General features: G+C 40.8%; 1 protein-coding gene across 13 annotated transcripts in view; it reads right to left on the bottom strand.

Annotated features, from left to right (window-relative positions):
• Positions 1-13565: 13565 nt before the first annotated feature.
• FHOD3 (formin homology 2 domain containing 3) overlaps positions 13566-21378 on the bottom strand; it is a 369110-nt gene continuing 361297 nt past the window's right edge. For all 13 annotated transcript variants that reach the window (XM_085220515.1, XM_085220513.1, XM_010708572.3 and 10 more), the window contains one exon: positions 13566-19280. In XM_085220515.1, coding sequence (XP_085076641.1) covers positions 19198-19280 — 83 coding nt within the window. In that variant the 3' untranslated portion in view covers positions 13566-19197. The remainder of the gene's footprint in view (positions 19281-21378) is intronic.

The following is a 21378-nucleotide window of genomic DNA, read 5'->3' as shown; positions in this document are numbered from 1 at the left end:
TTTGACTCCAATTCATATTGGAGTTCTAACATATCTGGCACAGCAGCACTCAATGGGGGTGTGACTTCATTCAGGCCACGGTAGTCCACCGTCAGCCTCCATTCTCCACTGGCTTTACGCACTGGCCATATGGGGCTGTTAAAAGGTGAGTGAGTCTTGCTAATCACTCCCTGATTCTCTAGTTGGTGAATCAGCTTCTGAATGGGGAGCAAGGAATCCCTGTTGGTGCGGTACTGCCGTCTGTGCACCGTTTTTGTAGCAATCGGTACTTGTTGCTCTTTCACTCGTAGCAACCCCACGGCAGATGGATCTTCTGACAGGCCAGGCAAAATAGACAACTGCTTAACACCTTCTGTGTCTACAGCAGCTATTCCAAAGGCCCATCGATACCCTTTGGGATCCTTAAAATATCCCCTTCTGAGGTAATCAATACCAAGTATGCATGGAGCCCCTGGGCCAGTCACAATAGGGTGTTTTTGCCAGTCTTTACCAGTGAGGCTGATTTCGGCCTCCAACATAGTCAGCTCTTGGGAACCTCCAGTCACCCCATGAATATAAATTGATTTTGTCCCTTGGTGACTCGAGGGCATTAGAGTGCACTGTGCACCAGTATCCACCAGGGCCTTATATTTTCGTGATTCTGATGTGCCAGGCCATCTAATCCACACAGTCCAATAAACTCTATTATCCCTTTCCCCCCCCTGGCTGGGGGCAGGGCCCCTCTATTTGTTACCTTCACTGTCTGCAGCAACTGGAGCAATCACCTTTTTAGAGAAGTTCACCTTGGTGGTTGATTTGTCTTGTAACTCTCTTACCCGTGCTTGAAGTACAGGAGTAGGTTGTTTATGCCACTCCTTCATATCTTCTCCATGGTCACGTAGGTAATGCCACAAGGCAAAACGTGATGTGGTCTTACTGTTGTCACTTGCTCGAGCAGGAGAACGTCTTCTTTTGATAGCTGAGACATTAGATGCCACCGGCTGGGAGGAAATCAAGTTGATCAGCCCCTCCAATAGGCTGTTTTGGGGATTCTGGTCCCCATTTGATGTATCCGTTACCTCCATGGATTTATCAGCTTCAGGCACGGTTGATAGTTTGTCTATTATATCTTCTTGTTTGTTTTCCATTCTGTCCAGCTTTTCAGCTACCTTTGTAATGGCTGAAACACAAGCTCGCAGAGGGCTTAAATGTAACTCAAAGTCTTGAAGTTTATTAACCAATTCACTTATAAGGGGTCTTCTTTCCCCTCTGCCATACATTGCTGCAAATGTGCTGGCGTACCTTTCTGGTGCGGTCTTTGTGAATGTACGCCACATGTTTGGTGTACACCTGACTCTCTCGGGATCATGCTCTTGGTCTGGCTCGTCAGGAATGAAATCGGGGCTATGTAGCATTTCCACCACAGCATATTCTCTTAAATAACAGATGCCTTCTTCCATATCAGCCCATTTCTTTTTCTCAGGCATCAGATCATCTTTGAAGGGGTATCTTTCTTTTACAGCTAACAACATCCGCTTCCAGAGGGTAAAGGCCTGGTTCTGGCATGTACTAATACCTCTGTCAATGGCTGAGTCCCTAGCAACGCCACCCAGTTGGCGAGCTTCTCTACTATCCAGCCACACACTGTTGGCCCCATTGTCCCAACATCGAAGTAACCAAGTGGCAATAGGCTCATTTGGGTGACGTGAAAAGTCTTTTCTCAGACTTCGAATTTCATTCATTTTCAGAGATCGATCAACAATGGTAACGATATCTTGCTCACCTCTTACTCTTTCGGGACTTCTTGTTGCCCTCATTGGCGCCGGTGACCGTGGTCTTACTGAGGGCCCCTCTCCTGGACTTAGGGGTGCTTCTTGTGGATCTTGGAGCCACTCCTCTGGACCTCTCTCCTCTTCTTTCTTCTCTTCTAACTGAGTCGAGATTCGTTTCATTTTCCGTCCTCTTACAGGGGCAAGTGACATCAATTGTGGTGCTTCCTGTAGTTGATCAGGTTGGTCAGTTCCAATGCTCTCATCCTCCAGTTCAGCTCGGAGCCTGTCTCGTTCGATTATGAGAGTATCTAGCTCAGATTGGAGGGTGTCTTGTTGAGATTGAAGACTGTTGAGTTTGGATTGCAGGGAGTCTCTCTCAATTCGGAGGGCATCTCTCTCATATTGGAGGCTGTTTCTCTCGACCAGGAGACTCTCTCGCTCATTTTGCACTGTTTCCCTGAGACTCTCCTTTTCAATTTCACAAACTCTCTCCCTCTCCAGGATAGTATTGAATAAGGCCCGGTAAGCATTAGCCAGGCCCCAAACAATTTGGGCCTCCTCAGATCTTCCTGAGCCACGACATTCCTGTCTCAAATATCTGTTTAAATTTTCAGGGTCTTTCAGGTGTTCTGGAGTAAAGTTCCATGACACCGAAGATTTCCATCTCTCTAAAGTCTCACCCAGGCCTCTCCACATTCCCTGCCACTCAGTATTTACTGGTTTTGGGGCAGACTTCCTCAAAATATAATAAATACTAATAATAAGTGAAATGGTGAGCAGTACATTCACGGAGATTAATAACGTGATCAGGTGAGCATTGAAAATCCGCATAAAGAATTCAAAGGAGAGGCTGGAAACCTGCTTAAAAATCCCCAACCCTGTAAAATTAGCAGCTCCCTCTGGAATGGTATGCCACATAATATGCAGATGCCACATAGTTATTTCCATCCATGTTTTCAATTGGCTATATATACCTATTGCTCCATAGAGCAAAGTGGTGAACTTAATTAAGGCCCAGTATGTTTTTAGCATTAAGAAAGAAGAGACAGTGGCATGCAGCCCCTTAAAAGGCAGTTTCAGTAGAGAAAGCATTTTTTCTCTTTTTTTTCTTTTACAGAAACAAGATAGCAAGGCTCAAAGTTTACAAATATCCTAGAGTATTGGCCGTCCGCCTGGACTTTTCAAGGTCACGCTTTCAGACAGTACTGGTGAAACAGATAAACTTTCCCAATGAAGCTGTCTGAGAGCGGAGAGAGAGATTTGTTCAAAAAGCTAAAAAGCAACTGGTGCCCGCATTCTCCACCAAGAATGTCAACGGTTTACGGGCTGGTTCGGCCCGGTTCCGTGACTAGAAGGGCGGAGGGATCCGCGGATCCGCGCCCCCGGGAAAAAAAAGAAAATAAGGGACCCCGAAATAATTGAAAACAGTGGCAACAATCTGAGGTAAAACAAAGTAATTTACTAAATATGGTATCAACAGAATTTTATAAGGAGAGAGAATGTGAAATTGATAGTGGATCGGCCTTACCACAACGCTGAGATGAGAAGCGCAGGCAGAGAAGCGCAGGCGAGAAGCGCAGGCAGAGAAGCGCAAGCGAAGCAGCGCAGGCAGAGAAGCGCAAGCGAAGCAGCGCAGGCAAAGAAGAGAGCATCAGGTGACCTTGCCGGGAGTTATATCTCCTCGCTGACCGCAAAGCCCCCTGGGGAAACGTAGCTGCTCTTCTCCGCTGGACAGGCACCCGGAACTTGAGCATCAGCAGTCAAACCCCCAGTACATTGCATGATGTTATGATGTGGAATACCGATAATGAAAAATCATGAAACCATGACACTCCGTTTCAGCTTTGCTGTGTAAACATCTGGGCAATCAAGCAATCATAGGCATATTGTATTGAGATGCAAGTAGTATTCACATAAACACTAAAACCCTCATTTACGTTCCTTATCAAATTGTGACAGTTGTGACTACTGCCAGGTCAGTGGTAAAAAACAAAAACAAAAACAACCCAAAACACTAATCTAGAATAAATGCACTTACAATGGCAGGGATATTCACGGCCTCATATGCAAACTTAAAAACTTCAGAAGTGACAGATAGAGAATGTTATCATCATTGTATTAAAAAAAAAAAAGTCTCCAAGGTATTGTGGTCTACTTCAACTCCAATTACCCTCTGGGCATAAACATATTCATGAGGTCTTTCATAGCCAGAAACTTCAGCCAAAAGTTCTTTCCAAAGTTGTGGATAACGTCACTTCTGCCAAGTTTAAGTAAAGACTTTGAAAACCTATGCCACAAGGCAATCATCCTACCTCAATTAAGAGATCTGTATTGGTCAGTTGCAACATCTGAAATGTTGACAGAGCTGCTTTTAAGGATCATGTCTTTCTTAAGAAGTCATTTGCTATGCCAAAACTTTTCGGAGAAGGATCTTTAGTGGAAAATCCTCTTAAGAATAATGTAGGACAGATAGAATTTTCTGACACTCATACTGTCAGATTGCATTCCCATTTTATGGGAACAAGCAAAGGTTACTTCTTTTCCTTCACGATTTAGCAAAGCCAATTTATACTGTAGTCATCCTGAGCACAAGCATCCTTCAGCCTGATTCAACACTGGGCTCTAGGTAAGTAACTGGGACTAAGTGTTATGTAAACAGCTGGGTATCTAATGGTAATACAGCCTACTCTGAAGTGCATCTAATTCTTCAATACCTAAACTGCAAAGAGGTCCAGTGTGATTCAAAGCAGAAGGAAGAAATTTTGTTTGTGCTGCGAGGTCCATTTTCAACTTAAACATCTAGCTCATGAAAGTTTAAGAAAATCTTAAGATATCAAACCAAAGAAGTAGCAATTAACACTTAAATTTTGTTTTCTATTTATCTGTCAACAGAGCTGAGTAGATATAATTGCCTACAAAATTGAATTCATCAACTATTCAAAAGTTATACATCCATTTATGTTGTCCAAAAACATGTCAAAACAATCTGTTTTAAAATGATTTTTTCTGTAAGATTTCTTAAACTCTCATCATGTGCATGCGTGTTAGTGGCAGTATCTAACATTCTTTTTCAAGTGTACCTATAATTTTCCATATTGTAGCAGTCTAAATGAAGAGATCACTTATGACAGTGTTTGGCTCACTTAATTTAGCTGCTGGGTTTCAACAGCCGCAGTCCACAGAAACAGACTTTTACATTTCTTTTTTTTCTTCCAAGTTCAGTTTTTCTAGGTCATAAATTAGTAGGTATGTCAATAAACATAACGGATATAATAAGTAACTATTAAAAAATATTACAATAAACATGAGAAATTCACATTACGTAGAATCATAGAATGACAATCACCAAGATTGGAAAAAACCTTCAAGTTCATCCAGTTCAACCGTCCACCTACCACCAGTATAACCCATTAAACCGTGCCCTTTAGTATCACATCCACACATTTCATGAACACCTCCAAGGACTGTGAGTCAACCACCTGCCTAGACAGCTCACTCTAAAGCCTGACCACTCTTAAGGAGAAAAAATTTTTCCTGATGTTCCTGATATGCTTCTACCTCAGGATTGGCCTACTTTTCCAGGCCTAGCTGTTACTTCCATAATCTGACACAGTGAATTTTCTGTCCCATTAACACATCTGAGATATTGAACATGCTTCAGGATCTCAATAAAGAAAAACAAAATACAAGATTCCAAACTATTTGAAAATGAAAATCTCAAATTTGATTTTCTTCCTGATTCTCATAACTTTCTTCTGTATTTATCAGAATTTTTAAGCAAATGCATGTTTTGAACTTTGAAAATATTTGAAAACAGAAATAGATTATTTTTAAAAGGTGTTTTTTCCCCCAGGACTTAAGTAAACAATGCTCCTTTTAGTTTTCTCCTAAAAAAAAGTACCAAATCAGTTTGATTACTTCTAATTCTGAAACGTGATGCCATAATGAGCTCCTTTCAATTTTTTTTCCTGCACTTTCATATTCTGAGTTTTCTGAAGGTAAAAGATTACTTTTACCTTCAAGTTCCCCTTTTCATTTGTCTGTGCCAGTAACAATAGAACATCATACAAAAATTTTCAATGTGAAATAGAAAAGCACTACAGCACAGTCATCTTACTCACTAGCTACCTATAATGTCTGTACTGGACAGTAGGTTGACATTAGAAAATTGGTATTTCAGCCCAATAGGCCTGTATGCAACTACTCAATTTTGGAGCCGAGGGGAGTGCAGTGCTATGTGTTAGGAAGTTGTGTCTCATTAGACATTCTAATGGCCCCATGCTCACTACTGGGTCAGTACTTACATGTCATGGACCATAAAAAGAAATGTATAGACCATGCACAATGAATTTCTGGAATCTATTGCAAAAAAAAAGTTCATGGAAGTACAGGACAGCCTGGTCTAATATTAGACATAGAGGTTGGTGGCCCTGCCTGTGGCAGGGGGTGTTGGAGCTTGATGATCCTTGGGGTTTCTTCCAACCCAAGCCATTCTATAATAGATAATAAGTAGAACCTTTACCATGATAGAAAATTTTAAGGAAGATTTTAGAAACTAATCTTCAGATAAGCTAGTCATCACCTACCTGAACTTAGACATTTCTCTAAATAATATTTTTTCTCTTTGTATTCTGACTTTGCAAGAAAGGTGGCCCAGAGTACCATAAAGACGACAATTTTGTCAGGAATAATATGCCTTATGGAAAGCTCTTCAGAATTTCTTGTTAACTGTGATATTTATGTGCAGAAAACACACATTTGCTGCATTGCAGTAAGCCAGATTTCCCTCCAAAATTACACCCCTTTTGCTGCCAAGGAGAAAGTTAAACTAACGGTCTGACTGTAGCGACCACAGTGCTATTTGACCCTCATCTTCTTGTTTCCTCTGATCAGTTTTGGCAGTTGGAGTGAGTGGCATTAAATTTAGCCTGGATCTGCTGACACAAACAGTTTATTAAAAGAGAATAACTTCATTGGGGTGGACAAAGACTGAAAAAGGAAAAAACAATCCCAAGTTTAACCAAGATGATGCTTAACAAGGTCTTGCACAACATAAAACAGAGCACAGCCATCTCCATGACATTCAACACCCCTTGAGCAGAGAAGACTCTCTGCAAGCACCCCAAATCCGACAGTCCTTACCTCAGAAGGAGTTCTACGAGCTGGTCCTGGAGGCCAAGGAATCCAGGTTCCTCCAGCTCAAAACAACAGCACAACGGCAACTGAACTAGCTTTGCTGCTAGTTGTGATTTTATCACAGCCCAGCTGGAGGTCATCCCCTGCTGCCACACACTGCAGACGTTTGTGGTTATCTGAAGGCAGTGAAGCAGAAGAGAGCCATGGAATGATATCTTTCTTTTGCTTTTATATTTATGGTGCTTACTGCAAAAAGAAAGAAACAAACAAAAATCCATCCAAAACAAAACAACAAATCTGAGATACATCAGACTCTCTAGAAACAGATTTTAGATAAACTGCTTAAAGGAAACCTATGTAACATTTAGAAATTATTTGGTGTCTCCCTTCTTATCCTCTTTCATTGTGTATGGCTGCCCTTCTCTTCTTGTTGTCACATAAGCTATAATCCATCCCCCTTATAATTTTCTTACACAAGTTTCCTAGAAGTTATCCTTACACATTCACTCCTTCAAGCCTTCTACCTTACAATTCCACCTGGAGTTCATTAAGTCATTTGAAGTGCTGCTGTTAAAATGATCTTTTGCACACCTAGCTGTGATTACCTCCATATCTCTTTGCTTTTTCTTCACTGGCTTCACCTGTGTACCAAAACAAGCAGCTTGTCTTTGTTGTTTTTTTTTGACTTTTTATCCTTTTTTCTTATCCCATGCTGCTGATTTGGGTGTAGATGCTGCTTAAGTAGCATTTTTTTTCCCCCTGTTACCCAAATTAGTTCCTTCTTTCTCCTCAGTGATGGAGTCTGAGTTTTCACACCTGCTTCAGCTTTCCCCTTTACCTTGTAATTTTATGATGTCTCAATACATAAGAAGCTGTGTTTGTAGAAGTGGGGTCTAAGAATGTGCAAAAAGCTGTAACTTCCTTCTTAAGACCCACATCCTGGGTCTTCTGCCTCATAATTGGTTGCAGAGAACACACTTGGAAAGACAACGAGAGCATTGAATGTTGCTGTTCAGATACTACTCATCTCCTTTACCAATAAATACTTTGTGCAAGTTAAGTAACTCATCTAGCCATCACTGACTTTCCCCCTTGCAAAAATATGCTCAGAAGGCAAAATAACACTTCATGACAAAATCCTATTGCATGTTCAAAACTCCAATTGTGATGTGCCCAAAGCACAAGTATGCACATAAATGCATTCCCTGTAAATAATGTATTGCTGAGAGGAAACTGAACATACAAATTATTAGATTTTATCTACATTAAAGCACATCCCTAACGTACACTAACAATAATCAAGTAATCAAAAGTTCAAGAATGCCCTCGTTACCTTTAGAAAGAGGTATAACATATTATTGAATAATAAGCAAATAAGACACACATTCTGTGTGCCAATCAGCTCATTTCCACCATAGAAAAAAACAAAACAAAACTTATAGGTGGTGTAATTTAACATTGTCTGGCAGTTATAGGTTTGGATGAGGCCTTCTTACTTCAACTACAAGAAGGATCACATTCGCAGGCTTTCATCCTCATGGGAGATTTCAACCACCCAGGTGTCTGCTGGGAAAGCAACACAGTGAGCTGCATGTGATCCAGGAGTGCATTGAGAATAACTTCCCAATTCAATTATTAGACAAACTGAGCAGAGGAAAAGCATTTCTGAACTTGGTGCTCACCGGTGCAGATAAGCCCACTAAAGAGGTTAAGATTGGAAGCACTTCGGGCTGTAGCAACCATGTTCTTGTTGAGTTCATGGTCTCAAGGAATATGGGCATGGCAAAGAGCAAAGTCAGGACCCTGAGCCTCAGGAGAGTGAACTTCAGGTTGTTTAAGGAACTGTTGGATGAAATCCCCTGGGAACCTGCCCTTAGGTTCAAATGAATGGTACAGAGCTGGCAGCACTTTAAAAATCCTGTTCTGAGAGCACAAGAGCTGTCTGCCATCCACTATAAGAAATCAGGTAGATGAGGCAGGAAAGCAGCATGGCTGAGCAAGGACTAGCTGGTCAAACAGGGTGAAGAAGGAAAAGCAGAGGCAGTGGAAGCAGGAAGGTGTGACCTGGACAGAATACACAAATGCCATCCAGATGTGCAGAGGTGGAATGTGGAAAGCCAAGGTGCAGATGGAACTGCATTTGGCGAGGGATTTGAAAAACACAAGAAAATAACGAGAAGGGATTCTACAGGTACATGGGTGAGAAGAGTCAAAGGGAGTGTGCTCCCTCTGACAAATGTGAGGTATTGGCAGCAACAAATATGGAGAAGGCTGTACTCTACAAGTTCCATGCCTCTTTAAAGGCCAGGCTTCCTACTTTTCTTGCATCCCTGAACCTCTAGGTGGGGATTGGAGGAGCGAAGTCTTTCCCATTGCAAGAGAAGAGTGAGATTGAAGTCACCTCATGAATGTCTGCAGGTCTATGGGGCTCAATGGCATTCATCTCAGGGTCCTGAAAGAACTGGCTGATGTGGTCATCAAGCTCTCTCCCTCATATTTAAGAAGTCATGGCTGAGAGGTGAAGCCCCAGTGACTAGAAAAAGGGAAAGATGGCTCCCATTTTTAAGAAAGGTAGAAAGGAAGAATGTGCTGGAACTAGATGATCTTTGAGGTTGCTCACAACACAAGCCATTATATGATTCTATGAAGGAACTAGCACATTAAGCAAAATTGCATGGAAGGAAATTTTATACATCAGTAATTCTTAAGACTGACCTCTTACTAGCTTCTAGTAAACCATCTACCACTTTACCACTGTTTGTAAAGATGTGGCAAAGAACTTTGTCACAGTACCAGTGTTCCTGTTAGAATGTTGTCAAAAACCAAAGATTGCAATTAACCACTTCATGTTGTTTTCTTGTATCCCTTCATCACAATGTTTTGGTTTCTAAGAATATGTAGAATTTCTAGATCATATACTTTTGGATGCTGTGTTTCATGCTACATGCTTGTAATATGAAGACATTTGTGACAAAATTTTCTGAAAACGAGGATTTGCTGTTATTTTTCAGGCTATATGGTATGCTGTCCATTTTTGAAGGGGAATTCCCCAATGAAACTGGTGAAGTTAAAAAGATTTAGGGCCTTTCTGTCAGTGAAACAATTCAATTTTTCCATCAAGTTTTATGTTCTAATAGTTATCTTTAGGGCCTTAATTCAACATCACTGAAGTCCATCAGGCTCTTTCCATTGCTCACAGAGCCAATGGCATCAAATTTTCATTTGGCTTTGGTCACTACTGCCTGACATTCGATATACCTTCTTTATCATCATACTGCCAGCTAGCTTTCTACAGACCATAACTGTTGACATTTTTATCATTTAGATTTTTATTTATTAACCTGCTCAGCTATTGTTCCTTATATTAATACTGCATACTTTTGAGGTGTTCCAGACAAGCCTATATGAAGGTAGTCTAGCTTGTATTCAAATATTGATAGGTATCTTAGCATTTCTTTCTTGACTCTGGTATGAGGTCAATAATTTTCCGTAAGTTTATGTGGGGAAAAAGTTTGTTGAAACGATATCCAGGGCCTCTTTTTAACAATAATTTTCCTTTGCTGTATCTTGCCAAGATTATTTAAGCCTCCCAGTGCATATTTATAGGAAGTTTGGACAAGGATGGAAGGAGGATTCATTTTCTGAGAGTCTGAGTATTTCATTGCTTTATTAAAAAGAGAATTTTCACCCTGCTGTAGTTTTTGGATACCTACATGAAATGTGTTTTCACAGGTTACTGCAAGGGTTTTAGTGCAAACATTTTTATCCAATGTGCAGTCATGACACATGCCAAACTAATTCCTGTGCCTCTGTGGTGATGGATGAACTCCAGAGCCTTTTCCACCTACTGGGCACAGATTCATGCTGCCCAACTCTGGATGCCTCTGAGCACCCTGCACCAGGCAGATGACTTTGCTGCACTGCTGGTGGTCAGAAATGGAGCTCTTCAAGGCAAGCTTGGTAACGTAACCCTGAGTCACGTCCTGCATGCTTTTTACTGGAGGCTATGAAATGGATTTCACCTGAACTCTGTCCAGTTTCAACTGCCATTGGATTTCACTTCTCTTCTTTGAAACTGCTGCTCTTCTTAGAATCATAGAATCATGAAATCATAGAATGGTTTGGGTTGGGAGGGACCTTTAAGATCATCTAGTTCCAACCCCCTGCTACTGGCAGCTACTACCTCCCTCCAGACCAGGTTGCTCTTGCATAACCTTAAGTATGGATCAAATTGGAGGAAAATATATAAAACTTAAGCCTGGTCATTCTGTCTGTTGTCTAGGCAGAGAAATCTGAACACACACCAAGAGAGGGGCTATAAATTTATTTGTTGGATTTTAACATATGCTTAAAGAATTCTTGGTCATCACAGATCATAGGATGGCTTGAGTTGGAAGGGACCATATAGCCTAGCCAGTTCCAACCCCCTGCCGTGGAGAGGGCTGCCCACCAGATTAGACCGCCCATCCAACCTGGCCTTGAATGCCTTCAGGGATGGGGCATCCACAGCTTTTCCAGGCAACCTGTGCCAGTGTGTCACCACTCTCTGAATAAAGAATTTCTGCATATCACCTAAACTAAATCTCCCCTCTTTTAAAGACATTCCCCCTGTCCTATTGCTATCCGACCATATAAGAAGTCAGTCTTTCTCCTGTTTATAAGCTGTTTATATGAGGTCTCCTCAGAACTGGTAATGCTGAGATAAAATGTCATGGGATGTGTTCAGTGATCCTGAAAGGTTCTCGCCCTTCATAGTGCTGGTACATATCATCTGGAAATGGAAACGTTCCATTGTGTTTTCCAGATAGATCCAGACAAATAAATGAAAAGCTCTTGTCTCAGCCCAAGCAGCAAAGCGAGAGGTTGGTAGAACAGCAGAAAGAGAGGTGCTCCATGAATCCTGGGTACAGAGAAGCACTGCTCAGTACAATAACTCCACCGATGGACGTGACCTCCCAAAACTAATTGGTGAGGAGCACCTGGCTGGCATGGCACCTCGCACAGCCTGTGTTCCATTCATGATTTCCCAGCAGAGTTTTGTCTCATCAGATAGCTGACTAATGGAACGCAGCTGTCATTCTTCATTTCCTGTGAAGAAACTTGCAAGAGGTGAAGATTCAAGCACAGTTCTCTCTCATTTCCAAATTGCATTCCTATCAGAAAACGTGGAGAAATTATGATGGGGGAAAAAATAAATAAATAATAATAAAAAATTTGTGTGTTCTCAGAGTCAGACTGTTGCATAGGGTCTATAAAGCAGGGCATGCTGCTGTGCACTGGATAAGCTGTGTACTTATTTGTTCCCCAACTGCAGTGCAGAGGCTCCTATGCACCAATATATGAATTCTGACTGGGCACAGGGTCTGAAAAATATATGTACACATTGCCGTTGCACATCTGGAATTCAGAATTGCTAATGGATATACTGTGATAGAAAAGTGTCTGGCCAATAAACTAGTTTTATATATTTATTTTAAAAAGCATTACCACATTTCTGGCTAGTAGCCTTTCATCCTCTAGACTTTACACCAGTGCATCTGGAATGCTAAGCAGCTCTGTCAGGGATGCAGCCACGTTCCAAAAGGCACCCTGTGTATCTGAAAGAACTTGAAAAACTAATTAAAAAGAAGGAAGATGGTGATTTTCCCCAGGGAAACCATTTTATATCAACTTCTACTTCCTCAGAAACCACACGTGAAAATTCTCTCCGGTTCTCAGTTAACTCACTGTATCTTCCAGAGTGCTACTATAAACACATGTATCTGTCTCAGACTAATATATCTTGACCCGATTACATGCACAGTGCCAGAGAATAATGGATTGTGAATGGTGCACTGTGAGACTAGCAGTGGAAAATGAAGCCCTTTTTGTTTCTATGTGCTGGTTTGACACCTGTCATCTCCCCACAGCCACGGAAACTACAGGTAGGGCCGATGCCCAAATCACCGTGCATCTTCTCAGTAGAGGCTGAGATATGATTGCCAACTTGGTCTCTCGGAAGCATTTGGAAATTACAAGGAAGATTTGGACCCCAGCAAATGGAGAAAACATCAAGCACACCATCCGTCCACACTCTGAGGTGGCACCAGAAAATTATATACCCTGGTGATGCACGCAGTGTACCTCAGCCAAGGTAACAGGCACGCTTCGTCCTGCTGACCACCTTCACAGATTGTGACTGAAGAACTGTCAGCCATGGCAAGTATTTCATGTTCTGATGCAGAGGGAATCTGAAATGCTCCTCCACACAGAGGTAGTCATCCGTATTATTTATATTTGCTTCTGTAAATCTCCTACCTTATATACAAAGTGCTCTATGCACATATTTTTAAGACAGGAAGCAGCCCAGAGCCAATGGCAGCACATAGTAAATCTCTATATTTAGTGAAGATTTGTAGGGTTAGATTATGGAAACCCTTGAGAACCAGAGACACATTTTCATTTTCTTTGCTCCTGATTAGGAATTGGATTCAAACTGTGAAAGAAGAGGTAAAACATCCATTCTTCATGCTCAGACCACCCAGGTGATTTAATAATAGCTGTTTTGCAGTCTATGTGTTGGCTTTGTAAGTACTTAGAGGATATGAAGAAACCAACCCATGAGCCTCCTTCCCACCCATTTCTCACCAAACCTCCCACCATTGGCTCCACCAACAAAAACAGAACTAGTACAGCCACTGCTTTACAAAGCTTTATTGCATGATGTGTTTACATAATGCTGTAGAAGTGAGCTCTTCAACTACTTATATCAAGAAATTTTGGACACAGGTCTGTGGTCAGTTTTCCAAATTGACCCTGCATGGCACAGAAGGAAAAAAAAAAAGAAAAAGTGTGATTGCATCTTTTCAGACAGTAAAGAGTATGGAGAGAAGAGGCAGCCAAGGGGTGTGTTAAAAAGAAAACTCTCCTGGTTTACACTACGTGTGACAAAGCTTCTGAATGATGATTACAAACTGTAGGTGAGCTTTGTGTGTAGTAAAATATTAAAGAGTAATTCAAGTTCTTTATGAAATAAAACTGAGAAACAAAAATGCAGTTTCATGGACAATTAAATTTAACATAAAACAAATTTACCTAACATGAGAAAACAACAAACAAAAACAAAAACTGAACAAAACAGAAGGACCTGTTGATAATATCTCTGACCATGCATGGCTTGTTTTTTAAATTACAATTCACAGAATAACACTGCTGGAAAGCCTATTTTACACTATGCTACACAGAACACGAAAACATGAGTAGTGACATTTACACAATTTTACAGTATTTCTCCTTCGTCTAAGAAACACGTCCTTTTCTACTTTACAGTTTTTTACAATTCCCAGCTCACAGAAAGGACACTATATGCGCAAAGACAGTCTTTAAAAAGGTGAAATGCACCCGATGCTACAAATAAACCTTTTCTTTCACAGAAGCCTCTGTGTTAGTGATTAAACAAAATATATCTCTATCTGCCACTCAATGTGAAATGGACTAATTAGAATTTTTTTTTTTTTTTTTTTTTTTTTTGCATAAACATAAAACTATACAACATCTCAGAAACTCCTTTTGACATACTTGCTATGGAATTACTAAGCTGCTCACCAAGAACCTCCTGCTATTGCATCTGTGATGCCAGTTCCACCGCTGCTGCCCCAGCCTCACGTGTTGTTCAAGCGTTTGCAAATCAGATTCAACAGTTTTCCATAACCAAACATTTTTCCCTTATGAAAACGCTTCAGTTTATTTTCTTTCAGAGCCTGTAAGTACCTGGCAGTTTTCCCTGCAGAAAAACATCAACAGTCATAGCCCTTACAGCCCAGGCAGTGCTTCCGGAGTCCAGATGCTGGAACCCCAGGGCCACATGAATGCTGCTCGGGGTTACGCTGTCTACACCCGCACGCAACACCCATCCCAAAGGCTGTGAGAAGAGCGCTGTGCGTGCAGTGAGCACGCAGGAGAAAAAGGGAGGGAGGATGAGAGCTCAGGGACACCCTGCCCTCTGCTCATCCATGAGCTACAGGCAGGCAGGTGGACAACAGGAGTGAAGTTGCAGGGCTGCCTCCTTGTCCTCCATTGCATCCGAGTGAAGTCAAAGTGTTGTGAAAACAACCACCATGCAGCATTCTGAGAGCATTTTTGGATGGACACTCATTTTTGCTGTGCCACCAGGGACAGCAGTGTAAAGGGAACACCTGGCAGAAGGAATGCTGCAGCTCACGTGGAAGGAAGGGAGCACCTTGCAACAGGCCCTACTGACAGCCACGCTCTCACTCCAAATTTCTGTTACACTGGGACATGAGAGCCTATCTAGATACTTCATGTAACTTTCTATTAAGTGAAAAACAAAGGTTGTCTGTTCACAAATCTGATGCCTTATTTTGCTGACAGAGTCGATTAGAGATCTGCAATAAAAGGAGATCAAAAGAGAAAAAAAAAACATATTTCAAATACTGCCTTTGACACTGTTTTCCGTATTTACAAAAGCAAGAAAGACCCTCATTAAAAACCATTTTATTATTGGTTTTAGATTATGTGGAATGGCTTATCAAGCAGAAAGGCCACATGTGGCAGGCAATGGGTTATATAACGACTGCAATCCATGAGGTGGTTGCCTAGAGTCACCAAAAGGTGAGGAGTGATGTCTTTCATTTGTTATGAGGGATCTTTCTTTCCCAGTTGTGGAACATGGCATTCCCTGGGGGAGTTTCTTCATCACAGCCCCATCACTGCTACTGGAAGCTATTCTCTGTTTGAGACTGAGGGACTACAAAGTATTTATGTACATTCTGCTTTTAAACACCAAGGGAGACAAGGAAATTAGGACAGCTTCTCTCTGGCACCCATTTCAGATGCTAAAGTTTAACCTGGCATCCAAATCAGGAAGGTATTAGGGTGGTAGACAGGCAGACAAGTTACTTTCAGCAGATGGGTGCTGAAATGAACACCAACGGCGACCCTGAGAACTCCGAGGACACTCAATGCTCTGGGCACTAAATTTGCAACTGACTGGTTCTGTATAAAAGGTGAGTGTGGGAGTTACTATGGTTGCAAGTGTTGTAAACTAGCCTTAATGGATCTCTAAGTGAGAAACAGCTACATCAGGTTTCTAAGACCTTCCTATTTGTCACAAAACCAATCCTCATGTCATAGGCATTTTAAAACAACTGCTGTATCCTTATAGTGATCTCTCTGGATGTTGAAAGGACAGGCAGTAACTCCAACTCTGAAGGCTGCAAGACGATCAGACAGAAAGAGGCACACAAACAACTCCAATTCCTCCATTTCATCTGGAATCCACTGGTTAGATGATGGGGAACAAATGTTATTCCCAAAATCAGGACGTGCTAGCAGACACAAGAGGAAATAATGCCACCTTCAGTATTAGAACATTGGGCTCCTGGCTATTTTGAACTGAAAAAGAAAACTTTCCTGTAGTTACTATATTGCTCCTGCTTTTGATCACCTCTCTGCAATAAACATTGACAACCGCAGATTAATCTTACTGCATATTACTGCATAAAGACCAAGTTATCCTTCAGAAAAACTGCTATCAGTTTTACAGGTAGAGAGCAGAAGATGAGGCAAAAAACACAGAAAACCAATCATAATAGAAGAATGGATAAGGAATAGTATGCTTCACATGTACAGACTTGCATCCAAAGAATCTGAAATAAATGGGTATTTTTTCCTGACCATATTCTAACCCTGTTCACCATATTTAAATTTTTCCTTGGTAAGCAGCATATGAAATTTTGCACATTTTTTTCAGTATTTCTGAAAAATACCTAAGTCCAACTATCAATAATTCATGAGCAATATTATCCTTTCAGGCACAGCTATTGTGCTATATCTAAAAGACATAAATCTATTTCCAGTTAGCAAGTGGCCACAAAAAGCTACGCACTTTGCACACTGAGCAAATTTTAGTTAAAACACTGACTTTTAAAGATGTGTGATTCTCTCCAATCATATACAGAACATCAAAATGTAAATATATTTTGTTGCATTTGGGCTTCTTTTATCACTAAACAGGTATAACAGCTCGACATAACTATTACATTCAAGGTGTCTTCCTCATTTCAGACCTCAAAGACCTCCACAAACCCCCATTACCTTCACTTCTTTTCACTGTTTAAACATCCTCAAGAGAAATTTCTAAAGTTCATAGTAGAAAGCAGCACATAAAGATCCACTTTAAACCCCAGACGCTAGTAGGTCTTGCTTATTTTATAGTGAGATAATTATATGCCACTTCTTTCTGTTTCCTAACCCTCCTTTTCATAGCTTTCCAACACACAACACATTTTATTAATTACAAAACTGCTGCCTTCTGCTTGCATGTAAAATTGACTTTTTAACAGAGGGGAAAATCACATCCAACTCAATGCCATCCTTAAGAACCTTTACTCACAAGTGATTTTTTACTCCACAGACTTTGACATGTGAACATCCAAGGCAACAGCAAATAAAAAATGAAATGTTACTACTGAGAGTGGAGACAGCACAGATAGTATGCTCCACTGCAGATCTTGTTGTAGAGCTGTCAGCTACTTGATTCTCTAACCAATTGGACGCTCCATTCAGTGTGACACCAAGAACGATCAAGGTTTCAGAGGTTTATTCTGTTTGGTGCCACTAACTCTTACAATTTGGGATTATCCTGTCCTTAAAGAGAGGTGGAGTAACTTTCAGATGTACTTGACCTAACTTGAGTACAAGAAACAACACAGCTATGACTCTACAAGCCCAGCATAGACTAATTAGCCCTACTTTTCTAGTGTGTTTTGCAATCAGAATTAGTTCCTGCTACCATGACTAAGCTGCTGTTCCCCAGCCATCTGGTTTGAAGGAAGCCTCAACTGCTACTGCTAGGCACACATTTCCTTAATCTTAGAATCTAAGGCAATGGAAAAAGAGATAATATTGTGCATCCTTGAGGATAGTCATTTACAGACTTTGGCTTAAAAAATTCCCTTTTATGTTACTGTTAACTGCAGTTCTCTTCAAAATGCTTCAGTACTGGCTAGGGTGAGTGTGTTCAATTCATCTTCACTGACGCGTTTGTCCTCCACTTAAAGGCAGATGAGCTGACTAAAAGTTCTCCAAATACATATGCTGAGGGCAGTTACAGAAAGTCCGTTATCAAACAGTGAGATAAGGGCAAGCATACTGGAGTGTTTGCTGTGGTACCCTCTCCACTTGCATCAAGGATAATCACAAAAAAACTCACAAAAAAAACAAAGAGTAAAGAACAGCAAAACCACAGCAGGCTTTTAGCAGGGCCATTTCACGTTCAGCTCCATTACTTTGAAATAAATCACCACATTGTCTTGCAGCAGAGAAAAGCAGCATGAAGGGCACAGGCAAGTAAACGAAACTTCCTGATGTTACTATCTGAATGCATTTGCTGAGTGTGTAAATTGTAGGCGCAGATTTCTTTGAAACTGTACAAATGGACAGCATAGCCAAAGCTCATCAAGAGAGAAGTATTCTGTGACCTCTCCTCTGTGTCCGTGGTGCTATGTACAGTATGAGCATGTACTAATACACATGAATTCAGGATCCTACTCTCTCTGCTTGTACTGCAGGCCATTTTCTACCCCACAGGATGAATCCCAATGAATAACATTGAGTTTCTACAAAAAGACATTCTTTTCCTCCTGTCCTGGTGGAGGGGTAAGGCCCCAGCGTGACAGTCATGGTGCAGCTAGCTCCAGCAGGAGCATGACTTCACACCACGACTGTGTATAGATGCACGCATATATATCCACACATTCATTCTGTACAAATACAAAGGTACACATACATTTTTACATTCTTTGGTGGCAAAATAAAACAAACCACAGGGTTGCACAGACCGTGCATCTTCGCTTAATGAATCAGCTTCAGGAAAATCAGGGTTGCTGTAACAGGAGTTATTTTGCTTCTTTAAGGACTGTTCATTGCATTGACAAAATGCCATACATTTACAATGACTAAAACAGGGCACAAGGAAAGCCAACGCAAACACAGCTCACGTAATGACAGATAACTCAGCGAAAGGCCCCTCCTACCCACATCAACGCACCACGAGAAAAGCAGCCACATGCTTTCACTTACAAGCACTCATGTGCTTCCCTAGCTACTGTCAGGATGCTGTGCTGAGCCGCGGCACATCTTTCTCCTGCCTTGGCTGTGGGTTTCCACTTTTTGTTGCTTATTAAAATTGAACTAACAGAAGATGGGATGTTGGGAGCAGCAGACAAGGCTGGCACGACAATGCCACACCGAAGGGTTGTCAGCCCGTGTGTTTCGGATGACGGCTCTTCTCGTCGCCGCCTCTGGGATGTCAAACCTGCATCTCAGAGGTGCTGATGAGGCCCAATGCTTTGGCTTCTTCTGGTGTCAGTCCGCTCTTTAGTGTCCTTCTCACTGCATGGCCGTAAATTCCAAAAGGAAGGAAAATAAAAAATAAAACAAAAAGAAAATGCAAACGATTAAAAAGTGATAATTACAGGAGAATTTCAGCTGAAAAACACTTAACGTGCATACTGAATCTGATCAAGAGTTGCTATGCAACTCCAAAAAGTCAGGGGAAAGCCATTTGTCATTGTCAGTTAGTTAACAAAAATTCTCAGGATAAATATCACAGCATTTTAAGATTATTTTTTTTTCTCTATGACTTTATGAGTGGATTCTCAGTACACAGAAGGTATCGTGTGCTCCATTATCTCACAAATAATTTTTAAAAGAGCTTCTGGATCTTTATAGGGCTCAATTGAATTTCCTTTGTAACCATTTTAAGGTGTAAAAATAAACTCCCCACAGTTAAAAGATTTAAAATGTAATAATTCTATAGTTAATTCAAATCATTACAAATAATGTGCTCATACACACTCCCTTTTCTTCTGTCACATTCCCTCATCAAAAACCTCATCTAATCATCGTTGTCACTAGTAAAGTACATAATTTTACATGAATTCGAGTGATAAATCTTGGTCAAATTTTCATTTCTTACTTTCCTATGAAGTGCTCTGAATGGTAGCTATAACATAAAACTTTTAAAATTCGCATTTGCATTCTTTACTCAGAAATCTAAGTGACTATGTGACTGCACACGGTGTTTTCCTTGGTTTCCTACTGCCAAGATTTTCAGATAAATACACTTAGCTCAAGATGCAAGCAAGGTGCTCACTCCGAACTTTGACATTCTTTAAGTAGAAAATGCACATTTAAAAGTTTAAGCTGCATGCATAACATAAACAATGACTGTGTTGAACAAAGTATATTCAGTTTCAAAATAATTAAGTCTAGAGGAAAAGCTAACGAAAGGAATTACAGGTGGTGGTTAAGAACTTCTTGCATTGCTGCTATCATCTAGTGTAATTTAGACATCTAACTTCCAAGGATATTGACTCCATGTAACTGAAACTGGGTGGTCACATTCAAGGGTCTGGTGGGAGTGAGAGAAATGGATGGATCAGTATCATAAACAAGGAGATAACAGAAGGGCAAAAGATGGCATATCTGTACATCTGACACAATGCAGGTAGGACAAATATGACCTATGTGTAATAGACAAACCATTTTCATCAGTTACTGAGTTTAATTAACTGAGATGTGAGTACCAAATGTATAATTGTTCCACCATTACCAAACTGTTGCTTGAAAGTTTCTTTTCAAGATCAAATCCTATCTCCTGCAGTGTCTGAAAAATGACTAAAGATCACCAGAGGTCTGCATGGCAGCCTTTCTTGACAGCCACTTTTTCCTACAATAGGGATCAGCAATATCTTCCAGTTTTAATGACGCTTAGGTTAAAGCAACATAGGGTTAAATGCAACTCATAAAGTCAAAGTGAGTTAAAACTAAACAAGTTCTATCAGAAGAGCAAAACACTTTGAAAATGCTCTGGTCTCCAAGATTCAGAACACCCAGCACAGAGTTTTGCGTCACTCCTCATTGTTGGAACTATTTTATGTTTCTCAGATCAGATATTTGAATATCTAATAACAAATGTTCAATTCCAGATATAAGTGTAAGACCTTTGGACTCTATGGCCTCAGTGAATCCTACAATGTGTATTTCTGTATCAAATTAAATACACCAGTAGCAGAAGAACAAATACAAGAAAGCTGCAGCAGAAATTTTTCCCTCATTACAAATAAAGATTACCCTGAACTGCTCACCTAGCTTAGCAACTTCTCCCATCAGTTTTTTTCTGTACACTCTGTAGTACTTAAGCAAAGAAGGTATCACAGCTAGCTTAGCCATCAACACTGCAGGGGTGTTAAGAGACCCACATACACTGATTTAAAGAAGAGCTTTTAAGGGACGAGCCAAGCCCAAGTTATGGAATTACTAGCTTACTAGAAAAAGCCAAATGGGTTTACTATCGGTCTCTTAAAAAAAACTTGCACAAGCTTCCTTTAAAAAGCCATAATCAGGAGCTAAAATTCCACAGCAGAAAGCATCTTCATGAAAAACAAACAAGGGCAGAAACAACATTTTCTTCTTTAAATAAACAAGA

Source organism: Meleagris gallopavo, chromosome 3 (genome assembly GCF_905368555.1).
Source record: "Meleagris gallopavo chromosome 3, MGAL_WU_HG_1.1, whole genome shotgun sequence".
NCBI classification, from domain to species: domain Eukaryota; kingdom Metazoa; phylum Chordata; class Aves; order Galliformes; family Phasianidae; genus Meleagris; species Meleagris gallopavo.
This window is presented reverse-complemented; position numbering and strand designations above follow the sequence as displayed.